The sequence below is a fragment of the Lepidochelys kempii genome, chromosome 14 (genome assembly GCF_965140285.1).
Source record: "Lepidochelys kempii isolate rLepKem1 chromosome 14, rLepKem1.hap1, whole genome shotgun sequence".
NCBI lineage: Eukaryota > Metazoa > Chordata > Testudines > Cheloniidae > Lepidochelys > Lepidochelys kempii.
In genome coordinates this window covers 48,346,915-48,365,986 of record NC_136393.1, presented here as the reverse complement: position 1 = coordinate 48,365,986, position 19,072 = coordinate 48,346,915, and the positions used below count along the sequence as shown (strand labels likewise).

The following is a 19,072-nucleotide window of genomic DNA, read 5'->3' as shown; positions in this document are numbered from 1 at the left end:
TGGGGAAGAGGCGGGGCTGGGGCAGAGAAGGGGCGGGGCTTTGGGGATGAGGCCGGGCAGGGGTGGAGGCAGCTTAGCCGGCCAGGGGATCGGGCTGGCCGGGGCCCCTTCCGACTCTGGGCCCGGCGTCAGTACTGCTTCCTGCCCAGAGGGTCTGCGATGAACGTGCACTCAAAAATGTAACGCGTTAATTGTGCTGTGCATTAATCGCAGGCATTAACGGCAGTTAATCGACAGCCCTAATAGGAATTAGATACGGTGTCCTGTCAGCTAATTTCTAAGTAATAATCTGCAAAAAAACCTCTGTAGTTTTCAGGTGCCTAAGTAGCTCCTGGAATCACAGTTAAAGTTGCCCCCCTACCAAAATCTGAAATGGCCCCCCTGGGCTCTTACCATGGCCGGCTTCAGGCCTGACTGGGGGTGGGTCCTCGGGGGGAGAGGAGGAGGATGGGGCAGGGCCCCGTGGCGAGGGGGGCTAAGGCCCACCTCAGCCCCGCACTGGGAAGACACTTCCTCTGCCAATCTGTGCCTGCCCCAGGCTACTACGCTTGTGTTAAAACATGGGCGGCCGTGAGGGCCCTGACGCAGCGTATTCTGAAGAAGGTTGAGTTGTTGAACACTCTCTACCTCCCTCATTCAGTTAAAGCTTTGACACCCCTTTCTGCTGGCTGCGCAGGGTGTGGGGTGTGTGTGAAAGGGGAGGCCGTGTGGCCCTATCACAGGAGCGGAGACCTGAAGCAGCTGGCACCTCTGGGGGCTGTTTACAGTATTCAGTGACTCCCCTTAATCCCTCTCCCACCCACACACCCTTTCGAGTTCCTGGAGGACTTGTGGTACCCTCCCCCAGGGAGGAAGACACAATCATACATAAACCTTTCATCAATGTAATACAGTGGTCACCAAAGATACTGCGAGAGGTTGCAATGTATGTCACAACATGATGTCTAATGGCCAATCACAATACAGGACTTCCTAAAGCTGTTTTGTAATTTCCCATAAATTATAGAGTCACCCTTCTCCAAGAATAGGGCTGGGCTGGACTTTAGCCTTCAGATTAGCAGTGATAAGGTTGGATTAAATTATTATGCCCATGAACTCTTGCCACACACTATGATGTTTACTTATCATGTTTGCTTTATCCTCAAAATGAAACCTCCCAACACAAAGTGCACAATTGAATGTCTTGTTCTAAAATTTGGAAAAGCAGCTCAGAGACCTTTCTCCTTAACTTGAGAATAGAAGCTTGTGGCAGCCTGCATGAAAACGTCCTCAGGGCAGACAGAAAATTGCAAAGCACTACCCATGGGATCCTCCTGGAAAGAAAAGGACAAAGCCACTCAAGTGTAGCACTGTAAGTTACAATTCACCATAGTCAGTATATCAAAGACTTCTGACAGCATGATTGACTTGATCTTCACCCTGATCTGGAGAGGGTCCTTTAGCAATGTAGTCTGTGTACTAAACGCTGGCTAACAACCACACTGACAGGAGTCAAGGAAATCTGAGGTTCCCCCCAACTAGCACTAGAGTGACCTTGACAAAAGATTCTTGATGAACTTTCCCTTAAAAAGGAGATAATAGACAGGACAATAACTGAGAAGATTTTTACTGTCAAAAATGATTTCTTTAGTAAGGGCCTATTCGTCGCTTTCTTGCCCTAAATCTCTTCTGATAATAGTCCGAATGTCTCCCAGCTGGATTTTATTAGAGTCTAACTCACGGATTATAACCCAAAGAGCCATAGGAACTTCCACTTCCTTGGCAAGGGACAGTGGCTCTTACTGACAGTGTTTGTCCCCCAAAGATAAGTCCACCGCTCTGGAATCTGAAAATTTGGTCCGAATCTGCAGGTTATTTTCTGAGAAATGGATTAAAACCCCCTCGCAATTAAAACTACTTGATTTCATATGTCACTGGAAGCAACACAGATCCACCAGCCCTTTTTGTCACTTGGAATAACTTTGCCGATCAGGACTTTGTAGAAGTTAGCTGGAGGCGAAGAAGCCCAGCTGTGCCCCATGCAAAGCCCTTGGCTCAAGATATCAAAATGTTTTCATGCTGCAGTTGATGAGAATCAGGCAGTGACTCAGGCCGCCATTATTCCAGCCACCTGTTTTCGCTCTTCCTCTGTCACAGATCATGTGTATGTACCCTGATGACCTGTGAGAACATGGCTTAGAAGACACTATTTAGATATTATTGTATCAATCACAGAGGGCAAACATTAAGCAGAATAAAAGATGGTCACTGCCACAGTTATTGGTATTTTTCAGGGGGGCGTATGACTCTAGGATGTTCCCTCTCTAAAAACTGAAAGACCACAGTGCTTTTTCCCAGAACCACCTGCTGCAGAGAGCTCTGCCATGAGCTAGGCTGTAGGTACCTCCGGAGTCCCACAACACAGTGACCCAGCGACGGCGGGAAGAAATGCTGTATAGAGCTGGCTGTGGATGTGGCAGGTGCTGTTTTCCAACAACTGTTCTGCAGGGTGGCTGTGCTGCACCATTGCAGGGACCAACAGCGTCCAGTGCTGTCACTCCACAGTCTTTCGTGGTAGAGCCTCCCTTTCCCAGCTGAGACCACAAGGTGTTTCTGGACTCACAAGAGTAACATGAGACAATGTACACATAGAAAACGCCTGTTTGGTGTGCAAAGTTCAGAATCAGCCCATTTCTGAGAACAGTAAAAGGAAACTAAATTCCTCTCTTCTCTGCAGAAGCAGCCATGGCTGCTGCAAATCCAGCAAAAATTCTTCAAGGTGAAGTGACTTGTTCAGTGTGTCTAGATTATTTTAAAGATCCAGTGTCTCTAGATTGTGGGCACAATTTCTGCCAAGCCTGCATCGCTCAGTGCTGGGAGGGATTGCGTGTAAACTTCTGGTGTCCTGAGTGCAGAAGAACCTTCTCCCAGAGAAACTTTAAACCAAACAGACAGCTAAGGAATATTGTAGAAGCTTCCAGAATGTTTACAGTGAAGTCAACAAAAGAACCAGAAGTTGAGAGAGTGTGTGAAATACACAAGAGGGCTTTAGATGTCTTCTGCCAAGAGGATGAAACACCCATTTGTATGGTTTGCCATCTGTCCCGAGATCACAAAGAACACACTGTGGTTCCCATAGAGGAGGCTGCCGAGGATTACAAGGTAAGGAATCACGGGACGGTGTAAAACCTGGAATAGCCAGGAACTGCATTTTAAATAAAAAATTTATTGCAAAAAAGAGCAGATACTGTTAGAGACCCTTAAGAACAATATTTTAGCAATGAGAACAGACTTATAACACACTGTTATTAACCACTTCTGGACCCAAACCATTTTTAACACCAATAAGGACTCAGAAAAGTCAGTTCCAAATTGGCTCGGGGCTGAAATTTATACATATAGCACAGAACTATTACAATGGAACTGCTGCTGACCTGGGACACATATTTTGCATGAAATTAAAACTACATCTTTTATGTAGTTGCCAATTTTGGTTGGAAGTATTCATAACCTAATCTTTAATTAATCCTGGAAGGTTGGCAATCGTAATCTCGTGTGCATGTGTTGTGCACTTGTCATGGATCAGCGCAGCCACAGAAACTGCTGGATTTTCCTCCAAAAAAGGCACACGAAGGGGGAGAGTAAAAGTCTCCGAGCTGAAACGTGGCATATGAACAAGTGCGGTTGGCTTCAATATTGTCACCTCTTTAAAAATACCAGTAACTTCTGGAAGGTCCAATTTACAGAGATTTTCAGGGACCTGGGTGTACTGACATACAAACCCTTCCAGGGCACAGTGAAAGTCATACTCACCACATAAGTCATTGTGACTGATTCTGCTTGTCTGTTTTTCATGTTATTTTTTATTCTGTATTTTTGAGAAGAGTCACTCTCATATCTGGAGGTGAGACCTTAGAGTCTGTTATTTTTCACTGGTAATTTTTAGATAGGCCTAAATATTTCTGCTCCACAACTTTTGACAGTGTTAAAAAGTGGTTCTGGGCTGGAATGAGTTAATAAGCATGCGCTACTAATCGGCTCTCATTCCTAAAATATTGTCCTCAAGGTAATATGCTAGATGTATACATTTAATCCTCTGGGTCACTGAGGAACCGTGTGTTCCAGGTCCTATTTGGCATTTAAAAATGGTTCTGGGATGGAATGGGTTGATAACTGCTAGTCGGCAGTTCTCATTGGTAAGATATTGTCCTCAAAGTGTTTTTTGGTGTTTAAAATATGGTTCTGGGCCAAAACAGGTGTCAAGGTTCCTTCCCCACTCTGAACTCTAGGGTACAGATGTGGGGACCAGCATGAAAGACTCCCTAAGCTTATTCTTACCAGTTTAGGTTAAAAACTTTCCCAAGGTACAAACTTTGCCTTGTCCTTGAACAGTACGCTTCCACCACCAAGCATTTTAAATAAAGAACAGGGAAAGAGACCACTTGGAGACGTCTTTCTTCAAAATATCCCCCCAAGCCCTACACCCCTTTCCTGGGGAAGGTTTGATAATAATCCTCACCAATTGGTACAGGTGAACACAGACCCAAACCCTTGGATCTTAAGAACAGTGCTCTGCGATACAACCGCATTTGCTCCAACCCCTCAGACAGAGACAAACACCTGCAAGATCTCTATCAGGCATTCTTACAACTACAATACCCACCTGCAGAAGTGAAGAAACAGATTGATAGAGCCAGAAGAGTTCCCAGAAGTCACCTACTACAGGACAGGCCCAACAAAGAAAATAACAGAACGCCACTAGCCGTCACCTTCAGCCCCCAACTAAAACCCCTCCAATGCATTATTAAGGATCTACAAGCTATCCTGAAGGATGACCCAACACTCTCACAAATCTTGGGAGACAGGCCAGTCCTTGCCTACAGACAGCCCCCCAACCTGAAGCAAATACTCACCAGCAACCACATATCACACAACAGAACCACTAACCCAGGAACCTATCCTTGCAACAAAGCCCGTTGCCAACTGTGCCCGCATATCTACTCAGGGGACACCATCACAGGGCCTAATAACATCAGCCACACTATCAGAGGCTCGTTCACCTGCACATCCACCAATGTGATATATGCCATCATGTGCCAGCAATGCCCCTCTGCCATGTACATTGGTCAAACTGGACAGTCTCTACGGAAAAGAATAAATGGACACAAATCAGATGTCAAGAATTATAACATTCATAAGCCAGTCGGAGAACACTTCAATCTCTCTGGTCACGCGATTACAGACATGAAAGTTGCTATATTACAACAAAAAAACTTCAAATCCAGACTCCAGCGAGAAACTGTTGAATTGGAATTCATTTGCAAATTGGATACAATTAACTTAGGCTTGAATAGAGACTGGGAGTGGCTAAGTCATTATGCAAGGTAACCTATTTCCCCTTGTTTTTTCCTACCCCCCCGCCCCCCAGACGTTCTTGTTAAACCCTGGATTTGTGCTGGAAATGGCCCACCTTGATTATCATAAACATTGTAAGGAGAGTGATCACTTTAGATAAGCTATTACCAGCAGGAGAGTGCGGTGGGGGGAGGTATTTTTTCATGCTTTGTGTGTATATAAAAAGATCTTCTACACTTTCCACAGTATGCATCCGATGAAGTGAGCTGTAGCTCACAAAAGCTTATGCTCAGATAAATTGGTTAGCCTCTAAGGTGCCACAAGTCCTCCTTTTCTTTTTGCGAATACAGACTAACACGGCTGTTACTCTGAAACCTGAAAAATCAATCAGGTTCTTAAAAGAAGAATTTTAATTAAAGTAAAGGTAAAAGAATCACCTCTGTAAAATCAGGATGATAAATACCTTACAGGGTAATCAGATTCAAAACATAGAGAATCCCTCTAGGCAAAACCTTAAGTTACAAAAAGACACAAAAACAGGAATATACATTCCCTCCAGCACAGCTTATTTTACCAGCCATGAAACAAAAGAAAATTTAACGCATTCTCTAGCTAGATTACTTACTAACTTTACAGGAGTTGTACGGCTGCATTCCTGATCTCTTCCCGGCAAAAGCATCACACAGACAGAGAGAACCCTTTGTTTCCCCCCCGTCCAGATTTGAAAGTATCTTGTCCCTTCATTGGTCATTTTGGGTCAGGTGCCAGCGAGGTTACCTTAGCTCCTTAACCCTTTACAGGTGAAAGGGTTTTGCCTCTGGCCAGGAGGGATTTTATAGCACTGTATACAGAAAGGTGGTTACCCTTCCCTTTATATTTATGACACCAGGGTAATCACAATTTGTTATGAGTATGTTCTCTTAACTGTCTGTAACAGTATCTGCCAGTTTTTGCAACAATTGTATTGATTAAAATGCCATTCTGGGCCTTACTGGCTCGTTCCAGCTTTTACACCATCACCATGCCTATGCGCTGGACATGCATACTGCTGTCTCTTTCTAAGTATCCAGATGCCTATTTCTGACTTAAGCCCCAGAGTGATTCATAGACTGGAGGAAGACAGGCGTTTGGCTGCCTAGCTAGAGTATGGCGTCTGACCTGGCAGGTGGCCTCTGAGCACACCTACTGGATCAGGCTCGCCCTTCTAACTTTTAGCCACAGGGTTAGGGTACTCACCTGCTATGTAGGAAACACTAGTTCAAGTCCCTCCTCCACCTGATGAGAAGGGATTCAAACAGGGAACAGCTGACTCTCAGGTGAGTGCCCTAACCATGGACTATGGGATATTGTGATGTGGGGCTCCCTCCATCTCCTCTGTCAAAGCTATTCCACTAGGGATAAAAAGTCATTTGGACCAGAGAGAGAGAGACCAGATGCATGAGAATGACTGTCTAGCCAGGTGGTTAGAGCACTCACCCATTTTATTATGTATTTAATATTCTTGAAAATATAAAAAAATGTGGGAAAACCCTCCAAAAGCACCAAAACTAAATCACTTTTTCTTTTTTTAGGACCAAATTCAGAGCTGTTTGGAGATTTTGAAGAAAGAGAGAGAAAACATTCTGTCATTTAAAGTGAACGGGGAAAGGAAAAGCCAGAAACTGCTGGTAGGTACTGAGAAGCAAATGTGCACAGGGACATTATCAACAAAAGAGAGAGGAAGTATGGTTAAAAGATCAATATACATACAGACATGAGTTCAGTCCATTGAGGTTCAGATTCACAGCAGAGATGGTGAGCTTTGTAGTTGCAAAGAGTTCCTTTCAAATTCAGTTCATAGGTCATAGTCCAATGTCCAAATCTCACACCAGGACATACCAGCGTAACTGGGACCTCAGTCTTGCGACTCAAACTTCCCCTGATGAAGACTCAGCAGATCTGAGATGACAGAATCAGGACCCAAGGATCCTTTATACAATTTCATGTCTTTTGTCGAGTTGGAATTCTTCAGGGAACAAAAGTAATTAGGATGACTTTGAAGGAGGTCTGTCACCGGTACTTAGCTATCCCAATTAACATAAGGCCATTTGTTTGTTCCTCCACCATTCACAGCACATGTCAAAGAGAGATGAATACTGTGTTTACAATTCATTTACATGATAGGATGTTCTTTTGACTTCTGAATTATCAGAATACAGCACAGACAGGGACTGTTGACTACATTGGCCACCCTACTCATACATATATAAATACACAAAAGCACAAACATTATCTCCCCACATGTCTTCTGTGGGTTATTTATTTTGCAGGATGTTTACCCCTTTCTAGCCATGCACCACAATTCTAAACACCAGTTAGGACTCTTGAAAATCTATTGGAAAATCTTCGGTCTACTGAGCATAGAGTATGCACTCGATAAAATGTCAGACGTTAAATTTGATGGGGTTGATAGAATGTGGGGTCTGACCTGGCAGGTGGCCTCTGATATACATATGCAATGATATGCTTCCATGTTCATACATAAGTCTTTATAAACTATTCCATGATTTTCCCTGGCTTGTTCCTGGCTTTGACCTGTGCTTTCCCTGTTTGTATCTCTTCATTTCAGAAACAGCTACAAACTGAGAAGCAGAAGCTTGTGTCTGAAGTTCAGCAACTGTACCAGTTACTGAAGGAACAAGAACAACTCCTCCTGGCCCAGCTGGAAGAGCTGAATAAGGAAATTGAAAAGAGGAGCGCTGAGTATGTTGCCAAACTATCTGAGGAAATATCTTCTTTCAGTCACCTGATCAGTGAGATGGAGCAGAAGTGCCAGCTACCAGCGAGTGAATTCCTGCAGGTGAGACAGTGTTAGAAACACCCTAGAACATTTCACAGGGAAAGAAAGTCTCCTAACCCTTCACTTTTGGAGTATAAGAGTGAAATATACATTTTTTTAAGGGCTTGATCAAATGCCAATTAAAGTCAATGGAAATATTCTTCTTGACTCCAGTGGTCATTGGATTGAGCCCTAAAAGAATAAAAAAAGTTCTTCTTTAGAATTTTAGTGGGAGAAGACTCCTCCAAAAATCTCAAACTCCAAACTCTGTTCTCCCTGTCTCATAATGCAAGAACAAAGGGACATTCAATAAAATTAGAAGGTGGCAAATTCAAAACTGATCCAAAGAAACATTTTCACACATCACCTAATTAGACCATGGAACTCATTGTTACAGGATGTCATTGGTACCAAGAATTTAGAAAACTCAAAAACCAATTGGACATTTATATGGACAATAAGAATATCCAGAGTTATAATAAATAACCAAAAAAATTAATTGATATTAAACTTCATTCTTCATTGCTTCAGCCAGTCTCTAGCTATTAGAGAGCAGCGTGAGAATGTGAGGAGCAGATTTTCTTACACCTTCCTCTGAAGCATCTGACATTGTCCACTTTTGGAGACAGGATACTAACTAGATGGACCTCAGGTCTGATCCTGTTGATCATTTCCTGTGTTCCAAATGCTAACTTCAGAAGATCTAAGATGGAGCCAGGCTTTAATTATGGAAAAAGCTAAGATTCAACCTGTTCCATTTTAAGACTGATTTTGCCACTCTTAATACATACCACAAAAAAGGAAAAAGATTGGCCTCAAAATTGATACATGAGGTCTGAGGCTGGTGTGACTTTTTCTGCCAGAACTGAAGTTTAGTTAGACAAGGCGTTCGTTACTTATGGTACCTTGAAAGTGTAAGTAGTCGTTAGAATTCCAAAAGCCTTCTAATTATTTTAATGTTCAAAAAGTGCCTCTAACTAGCAAAAAAGGAAGGGAGAAATAAATCTTAGTCTACTGGACTTCTCTAGCTGATATCGAGGGTCAAATTCTCTGTTGTGTCCAATATCTGCTGTGGGCAGTGTTCTTCACTTCCCAGATCTCCTGCATTGAACCTGGCGTGTAGGGCAGTGATTGGCCCGCTGTTACTCTGTACCCAACCCTCATTGTTCTCACCCAGCCCCAACTTCCTGTGGAGGTCAAGAAGTCCACAGGATGGGCCTTGCGAATGTTTATGGGGCAGTGGGGAGAAAGTTTAAAGCATTGAAGCAGCACAGCCTGGGGGCATCCCTCCCTCTGGACCCACTGGAGTCTCTAGGAGTGGATCTTCCCCAAACCTGTGTGTTAGGAAGATCCTTGTTCAACACATCGTAAGACTGAGCCCTCTGATTCCATGTGCCAGCTGGTTATCCAAATGTCACTCTATGAAGAGGTAGTGTGCCTCCATAGACAAACTTCCTGGGCCCAGATCCTGCAGTCAGAGCACTTATCCAAAAGAGCAAAGGCAACATGTTTGATATTTTTGTTTTTATTAATAAAGAACAAATATAATTTCACTTGGAAACTCAAAACTGTGAAGACAAAGTGAATCCCCTCCAGAGCAGAAGGGATCCCCAGTATGTGATCAATGGGACTGAATTTCCTTTTATCTTTCTCCTCTAGGACATCAAAGGCATCTTGAGCAGGTAGGTGGCTCCTTCTCACTCTCCCTTTCACTTCCCTGGGCAGAGAAGTGATTTTGGACATGAGACCTGGCTCCCCGTGGTCCAGCAGTGAAGACTGTGGGGGTGGTTCCCAATCTCCCTCTGTTAAATCTAATCTTGAGGCTGTTGTCATGTTGGACTAGACTCCAGAATAGAGCAGCCTGAGAAAAGAGTGATTTACCTACAGATAGAGTTATTTGTAGTGCTTCTGGTGGAACAGAGACCTCAGGAAATTGGGGATGGAGAATGAGTTTTTCATTTCTAGGTCATAGACTTCATCTCCACCTAGGTTGGTAGGGATGGATAGTCAGGGCCGTCTGATGACTATTCAATGAGCTGTTTATTAATTGTTTCTTATTATGCCGTGAGCTCTATCAGTGGGCTTGGCGTGGCAACAGATATGCTAGAAGAGACATTCCCTGCCCTAAGGACTTTATAATGTGCTTTTATCAGTAGTATTATGGCAGGGCCGAGAGGCTCAAGGGAAAATCAGGGCCCAGCATGCTGGGTGCTGCACAGACATATACAAAGAGACAGTCCCTGCCCCCAACGAGTTTACATTCTAAATAGACACACGAGAACAAGGGCGGAGGGAGGAAGGATTACAATACATTTAAGGGGACATTCAATAAGGACAAAGTACTGCACTTCAGAAGGAAAAATCGAATGTACAATTACAAAATGGGGAATAACTGGGCTGGCAGCAGTACTGTGGAAAAAGATCTGGGGGTTCACGTGGATCACACATTGAATGAGTCAGAAGTGCGATGCTGTTGTGAAAAAGGCAAACGTCATTCTGGGATGTTGTCCCAGGTTGCTGTATTCACGGCAGGTGTTGACTCCTCCTGGCTGTTCTGTTCTGCTTCCAGGTCCAACACCTCCCCTTGCAGTCTCTCCCCCAGGTGTGCTCTCTGTCACTCTGCAGCCTCATCTCTCGCTCCAGGAGCTGCAGCTTCCTCTTCGGCCCTCCAGCCTGATCACTAAATGGTTTCTCCTTCTGTGGTATAGAGTCTCCCTGGTCCCACTGTCCAGGCAATTCCCCTCCATCAGTGGCTGGTAGGGGAACTTGAGCCTGTCCACTGCTTCGGGTTCCAGCCCAGGGACCATGGTAGGCCACATGCAGGCAAGGTCTGCTCTCTCCCTGGGCTGCTTCCTACTCACCTCCCATAGGCTTTCTTCTCCACCCTTCTCTCTTATAGGGATTAGACTAGATGACCCTTGAAGTCCTCTCTAGCCCTATGATTCTAAGTACTCCCTTCCTTCAGGGCCAGGCTCCGAGCATGCTATTCTTCCCCTGGGTTCCCTCTTTCCCTCACTAATGCACAGAGGGTGGCTTTAAACTTTCTCACTGCAGCCAATTTTTGTTGCCAGTTTCCTGGCTTTCTACTAGCCCAGCCCACAACTGCTCAGCTGAGCTTCATCTTCCAATTAGGGGTTGCTTCTCTGGCCTAAACCGCTCATGTGTGGCCTGTCTCACTAATCTCCTCTTTCTCAGCTTCTTTCATCCTTTTTGGGGGCTGATGTGGGGTGAACATCCCATCACAGATGTATTAACGAGACTGTCATATGGCATATTAACAGGAGTGACCCAGGTGGACGTTGTTCCACCCTTCTTGCCACTGTGAGGCCTCAGCTGGAATACCATGTCCTGTTTTGAGCATCGCACTTTCAGAAAGATGGGGGAAAATTGGAGAGATTTCAGACGAGAGCAACAAACATGATCAGAGGTTTAGAATGGACGAGCTGTGAGGAAAGGTTGAAATAAATGGGTATGTTTAGTCTAGAGAAGAGAAGACTCAGGGAGGGCCTGATAACAGTCTTCAACTATGTCTGAGACTGTTCTACAGAGAGCGGTGATCACTCGTGCTTCAAGTCCAGTGTGGGTAGAACAAGAAGTAATTGGTTTAATTTGCAACAAGGGAGATTTACATCAGTGTGACGGGGTTGCCGGGGTGCAACCTGGACGGTGGGACTGCTGAGCTCTCCAAATCCCCGACCTGGGCTGCCTCTCGCACCTTGATGTTGATGTCAACCTACAAACCTGACAGGCCCTGCGCTTACGCAGACGCCCACGGGCAGGGACACGCCCACGGGCAGGGACACGCCCAGCTGTGTTACACGACTCACCTCCCAGCCATTGATGAAGCGGCAATAGAAAGGCACCAGCCAGTTCCCCCCAGCTCCAGCCCTGCCCCCCAGAACTGCACCGACTCACCCTGCTCAAGGCTCCGTTGGACAGTGCAAGTTCATTAAGTCGTTTGCCACTTGCTCAGGGTGGAGTGGACACACACTCGCCTTTGTAAGCTGAGAACCCCTGTGCTAGTGGACTGACCATTGTATGTATCCAAAGAACGAAATAAGAACATAAATTATCTTTGAAATGGGTTAATGGGTCTCACTCCAGGTCCTGGTATGATGGATATCGACATCACCACAAGGATTGTCACTAATTATCTCCCTTAAATGGTGTCAGGATATGTCAGGGGATCCTGCTTCCCACACTCACAATACAAGAACAAGGGGACATTCAGTGCAGCTGAAAGGCAACTAGTGTAAAGCTGAGAAAGGGAAATACTTTTTTTTACACGATTCATAATTAACCCATGGAACTCATTGCCACATGGTATTACTGAGTTTCATAGATGCATAAAGTTGAAGGCCAGAAAGGACCGTAAGATCATCACATTTGACCTCCTGTATATCACAGCACAGGCTTTGACTTTCTCTTTCCCCTGGGGGTGTTCGACCCCTGCTTGGCCCCGGACCCTGCCCCCACTCCACCTCTTCCCCACAAGGCCCTGCTCTGCCTCTTCCTGCCATGCCCCACCTCTTCCCGCCTTTGCTCGACCCCTCTCCCCCCCAGGGCCTCCTTTCCGTTACTAAACAGCTGATCCCCGGTGGGCAGGAGGTCCTGGTAGGCAGGGGGAAGAGCTGATCGGCAGGGCCTGCTAACAGGCAGGAGGCATTGGCGGGAAGTGGGGGGAAGCTGATCTGTGGGGCTGCTGGTGGGGCTGAGCACCCACGATTTTTTTTCCGTGGGTGCTCCAGCCCCGGAGCACACACAGAGTCGGTGCCTATGTATCACAGGTACTTAAATTTCACCCAGTTATTCCTGTATTCAACCCAATAATTTGTATTTGACTAAATCCTAACATGCATCGACTAAAGCACCGTCCAGAAAGCCATTCAGTCTAGATTTAAAGACATCAAGAGACAGTAACGCCTGAAGCTCCCTAGAAGTGTGGGGGCCACCAGTGCCCAAACCATGGCCCCACCCTTGCTCTGCCTCTTCCCCTGAAATCCCACCCCCTGCTCGCTCCTCTCCACCCCCTCCCCCCATCACTTGCCTTTAAGGCAGGTTAAAACTGAGAGAGCATCAAGAGATGGAGAATCCACCACTTCCCTTGGCAGTTTCTTCCAATGGTTAATTCACCCACACTCTTAAAAAGTCTGTCTTATTTCCCATTTGAATTTCTCTGGCTTCAGCTTCCAGCAATTGGTCCTTGTTGTGCCTTTGTTTGCTAAACTGAGGAGCCCTTTAGTACCAAGTATTTTCTCCCCGTGATGGTATTTATGCCCCATACGCAAGTGCCAGGGTGCTCTCAGTGCAAGGCATTTTTACCCCAGCCCTGAAATAATTTTTGAGGGTCTTCTCTGCACCATCTCCATTTTTTCAACGTCCGTTTTAAAATGGGGACACCAGACCTGGATGCAGTTTTCCAATGTCGGTCTCACCAAAATGAAGGGGAAGCTTGTCGTGTCAAACTGGTATTGGACGTATTCCTGGGACCAGAGAGAATTTAATCCTCCACGGTCGGCTGAGCTACAACCATTCGCTAGAATAAAATACATTTTAGTAAAACACAAATATGAACGGACTCCACAAGGAGTAACACTGGGTTGTTCTTCAGATTTGAGAGGGAGAAGTTTCAGAACCCAGTGGCCTTTTCTTCGGAACTGAAATGGAGAATCTGGGAATCTTCTCAAAGGAATGCGTCTCTGGAGACCATAATGAAGAAATTCAAAGGTAATAAACAGTCACCTGGGGAATTTTCTCACATATATTACACTGATAATTGACAGAGCTGGGGACATGTCTGAGGAAAAATAATTGTGGACGGAGATAGTCAACTAATCATTCAGAACCTATGAATTCCCTCCTCAGCTCTCAATGCGGCGCATACACACTGGGTTAGGGTCCTAAATTTGAACTCCCTGGGGATTTTCCTTTCCTAGCAGCTATGAACGTTAACCTGAGCTTGAGCTTTCTGCTGAATTAACTGTTTTTGAAGTATGTTTGTTTGGATTTTTTGTCTGGAAGTCCTCCTGTGTCATCAGAGTCCCTCTCTTGCTTTAGAGCAGGGGTGAGGAAACTTTTTTCTATCACAGGCCATTGACCCACAGAAAAAAATCAATCCTGGGCCACTCACCCGCAGAGGGACAGAGAGGGTGCATGGAGGCTCAAGACCATGCGCAAAACCTGGGGGGTGTTACAGCACCCTCTCCACTCCTCGTTCTTGCAGCTCTTCACAGAGACTCGGGGCTTCCCCCGTCCCGTGGCAGGGCGAGTCGGCACTTGTGGCTCCATCCCTGCGGCAGGGGAGGGAAGTGGTGCTGCGGGACGGATGAAATTTAGCAACAGGCTGGATCTGGACTGCAGGCCGTAGGTTCCACACCCCCGCTTTAGAGATTCTCCACCTTTTATCCCCCTGAGCTGGAGATAATGAGACCATCAGGTCTGTCAGGAAGGATGAGCCAAGTTTACTAAGTTCTAATGGTACAGGGGCAGATTTAATGTTGATTGAATCTAATCAGTGAGAAAGTTTCTGTGTATTGGTCTGTCTGTGAATTATGTGTGGGTTTCAGAGGATTTGTCTACATAGCAATTAAACACCTGTGGCTGGCCCATGGCTGCTGACTCAGGCTCACGAGGTTTGGGCTGGGGCTGGAGCCTGGGCTCTGCGACCCTCTCCCGTCACAGGGTCCCAGAGCCCAGGCTTCTGCTGAAGCCCGAGCATCTACACCACAATCAAACAGCCCCATTCCCCGAGGTCTGCGAGCCCAAGTTGGCTGTGTGACCTTACAGATCATTGTTGGAACCAAGGTCCTATAGTGGCACCAAATCTTTTACAAAGGAGGTCAAGTAAGGTCTCTATGAAAAGGTTATGATTTGCTGGTTATGATTATGCTATCTGTATGCATGTATCATTTCAAACTTGTGCTATGCTTCTGAGTGACACCTCAGACAGTTTGGCATGAGCACTGCCTAGCCTGCTTGATGGCCCATTAAGGACCATCAGCTCTACAAGTGACCCATTGAGAGAAGGCAGATACACCTTATGACCTTTTTTTCCTTTTTCTGCAGTATTGGTTTTCATAACCATTCATCCCCATAAGGAGTGGCACTGGTGGTGATACTGGGAAATGGGAGTGTCTGAGGGAATTGCTTGTATGACTTCTGGTTAGCCAGTAGGGTGAGACCGAAGTCCTCTCTGGTTGGTTGGTTTGGTGTGCCGTCCTAGCCTTGGGCTGTGACTGCCCTTCTCTAAGCAATTTGTCCTGAATTGATACTCTCAGTAGTGTCTTGCCAGAGGCCGCTTTGTTACAGGCTGTCATGGGCCAGCCACAGGTGTCTAATTGCTGTGTAAAACATCTCTGACTATGTCATGTAATCTTAGGTAATGTGCTTTGTTTTTGTTTTGATAAAGCCTGCTGCAGTTTCCACGATATGCATCTGAGGAAGTGAGCTGTAGCTCACGAAAGCTTATGCTCTAATAAATTGGTTAGTCTCTAAGGTGCCACAAGTCCTCCTTTTCTTTTTGTTTTTAATGTTTGTGGTTATTTTTAGTGATGTGTGTAATGGTTTGTATTGGTCTGAATTGCACTTAACCTCCTTAACTAGAACTTCATAAAGTTTGTTTTCTTTTCATTTGGCTTTTGTGTTAGAACATTAACAATGTGAATATATTCATAAACACAACAACCTGACATTTTGTCTTTTTCATCCTTTTCTTCCTCTAGACTCACTGTCGTCTAGACAGCAGTTGGACAAAGGTAAATTTCTCGTATAAAAGCGTGAGTGAAAACTTTCATATGAATTATGGTGGCTCATTGGCAGCGCCATATTTCAAGTTTTGTTTCAATTTTGCATTTGACAGGAGCCAAACACCATATTACTGGTGGCTACCCAGATCTTTCCTAAAAACAGAAAAGTAGATTCTTTTCTCTATTATAATTTAGAACTTTTAACTAGTGGTTGGGTTAACGAGCTGGGCTGGGGTGCGGGCGAGGGGGCGAGCAGTGTATCTCCATAGAGATCTAAGAGTTTAAAAATGAGCCTTTTGGAAAATCAGAGAGGAACATCTCCCCTCATTTTCAGAACTCTTTATGCACATACATCACATCCCCTGGCCATATGATTATTATTAGCAAATGCACAAGTGGTACAATGAAGAATAGGAAAATTCAACATTTAAAAATATACATTTCTGTTTTATCTCTCTACTTTATAAGTGAAAAGAAAAAAATGCTAAAAATGTCAAAAGGGGTTAGGTAGACATCACATATTAGCTGGGGGCATAGACAGGATGCATCACACTATGGCTGCTCTCTGCTTTGCAGCCCTGAGGCCCCTGTAACTAGGAGCCAGGTAGACTAAAGGAAGGACAAAGCTTAAAACCACCTCCCTCTAACCCCCCTTGTCTTTCCCCCAAGCACAAGGATGGAATAACTGTGTGTGTTGTGTGCTGTGTGCTCTCCCCAAGCTCGTCCTCCTCCTCATCTTCCCCATCTGCAAAGTCCTCAGCCATGGCGGAGAGTATCCCATCCTCGGAGTCCACGGACGGGGTGGGGTAGTGGTGGCGGCCCCCCCTAGAATTGCATGCAGCTCAGCGTAGAAGCGGCATGTCTGGGGCTCTGTCCCGGAGCGTCCGTTTGATTCTTTGGTTTTCTGGTACGCTTGTCTGAGCTCCTGAAGTTTCATGTGGCACTGTGTTGCGTCCCTGATGTAGCCTCTGTCCCTCATGGCCTCTGAGATTTTTGGAAATGTTTTGGCTTTTCGTCTTTTGGAACGTAGTCCTGATAGCACGGATTCCTCTCCCCATACAGCGATCAGATCCGATACCTCCCGTTCGGTCCATGCTGGAGCTCTTTTTCGATTCTGGGACTGCATGGTCACCTGTGCTGATGGGCTCGCCTGGCCAAACAGAAAATGAGATTCAAAAGTTCCCGGGACTTTTCCTGTACACCTGGCCAGTGCATCTGAGTTCAGAGTGCTGTCCAGAGCGGTCACAATGGTGCACTGTGGGATAGCTCCCAGAGACCAATACCTTCGCATTGCGTCCACACTAACCCTAATTCGAAACGGTGATGTAGATATCAGTGCTAATCCCCTCGTTGGGGAGGAGTACAGAAATCGGTTTTAAGAGCCCTTTATGTTGAAAAAATGGCTTCGTTGTGTGGACGGGTGCAGGGTTAATTCGGATTTAATGCTGCTAAATCCGACATAAACTCGTAGTGTAGACCAGGCCTCAGACTCTGGGTTTGGGGGCCTGGCTCAGCTGAGCTGATCCCTTCACTCTGACACTGAACTGGCTCTGTCAGGGGTGTGAATCCCCCCCTGCACATGGCTGAGATCTCAGCGGTGCTCCCCATGCAGAGCTGGGTAAATCCTGGACGGGGGAGATTCTCTGACTCACTCCCCCGCTGGGGCAGGTTCTGTGACTGACACGATCAGACCCCTGCCCCAGGGCTGAGCTCTGCCCCTCACCCTCTGATTCTCTCTCTGCAGCGAAGGTGACTCTGGATCCAGACACGGCCCATCGCCAACTCATCCTGTCTGAGGGTCGGAGACGTGTGACATGGGGACGCACGCGGCAGGCTCTGCCCCACAGCCCTGAGAGATTTGACTATGAGCCCTGCGTGCTGGGCTGTGAGGGATTCACCTCGGGCCGACACTACTGGGAGGTGGAGGTGGAGGTGGAGGGGGAGTGGAGGGGAGTCTGGGCTGTGGGGGTGGCCAGAGAGTCCGTGGGCAGGAAGGGACGGATCGGCTTTACCCCTGAGCAGGGGATCTGGGCTGTGCAGGGCAGAGGAGATCAGTCCCGGGCTCTCACGTCCCCTGATGATCTCACCCCCTTCTCCCCGAGCCAGGCACCCCGCAGGATCCGGGTTTATCTGGACTGTGAAGGGGGGCGGGTGGCGTTTTTCGATGCTGGTCGCGGGGACCCGATCGTCACTTTCCCGCCGGCCGCTTTCGCCGGGGACCGAATCCGCCCGCTCTTCTGCGCGGGATTCGAGGGAAGATCTTCTCCTTTACTGTACCGTTCCCTGGGCCGACGCTGCCAACTCACACTGTGTCCCTGAGCTTCCCTCTCTGTCCCCCCGAAACAGGCTCCTCTAGCCCCCTGCCTCCTGATCTCTATGACCTGGAGGACTCCGCCAGTCCTCCCCCCCTGCACAGACAGGGCTGAAGGGGGGTGACGCTCTCCCCGTAGCTCTATGGCTGTGGAGGTCCGTGTGAGGCGGCGCTCTAGGCTGGGTCTCTATGCTCCTAGGAGGCCAACTCGGTGTGGAGTTGTGGGGGAGGGGGGAGTCCCACCAAGGAAGGAGGGAGCCCCCCCTGTGGGAGGGACCCAGCCGAGGGCCAGGGAGAGACCCCTCAACTGAGCGGAGGGGAGCCGGGGGAGCCCTGGGGGAGGGAGCTGGGGGGGAGGGGACCCAGGCAGTGGGGAGCTGGAGCCGGTTGTTAAATTTTGGAACCGGGTTTAGAACCGGCTGTTTCGCCGCTGCCCTGCAGGGGGCGCTGGGGCTTTGCTGGGCTCCGGCCTTGGGAAGTGCTGTAATTCCTCCTCCGGCCGCCGGGGGCGCTGCGCTGCGGGAGCCACGTGGGCTGCCGCCCGGCCCTGGGCACCAGCCCTGGGGCTGCTGCTGCTCCCCTGGCCCTAGGGCTCCCGCTGCTGCTGGGTGGGTCCCCGGCTGCTCTGCTGGGCCTGGGCTGCGTCCTGCTGCTCCCCCCGTGAGCCCGCCCTGCCCGCAGCCAGCCCCTGCCGCACCCCCTGCCCTGCCTCCAGCCATCCCCGCACCCCCTGCCTGCAGCCAGCCCGTCTCCAGCCAGCCCTGCACCCCCCCTGCCCTGCCTGTAGCCAGCCCCTACCTCCAGTCAGTCCCTGCCGTACCCCCTGCCTGCAGCCAGCCCCTGTCTCCAGCCAGCCCCACACCC

At 47.5% G+C, this 19,072-nt stretch overlaps 1 protein-coding gene across 1 annotated transcript; it reads left to right on the top strand.

Annotated features, from left to right (window-relative positions):
• Window positions 1-2,724: 2,724 nt before the first annotated feature.
• On the top strand, window positions 2,725-18,216 carry LOC140897947 (zinc finger protein RFP). The gene is made up of 7 exons (XM_073311241.1): window positions 2,725-3,141; window positions 6,906-7,001; window positions 7,943-8,173; window positions 9,812-9,834; window positions 13,764-13,879; window positions 15,874-15,906; window positions 17,642-18,216. Exons 1-7 carry the CDS (start codon window positions 2,725-2,727, stop codon window positions 18,214-18,216), a joined length of 1,491 nt encoding a protein of 496 aa, XP_073167342.1.
• Window positions 18,217-19,072: the final 856 nt, after the last annotated feature.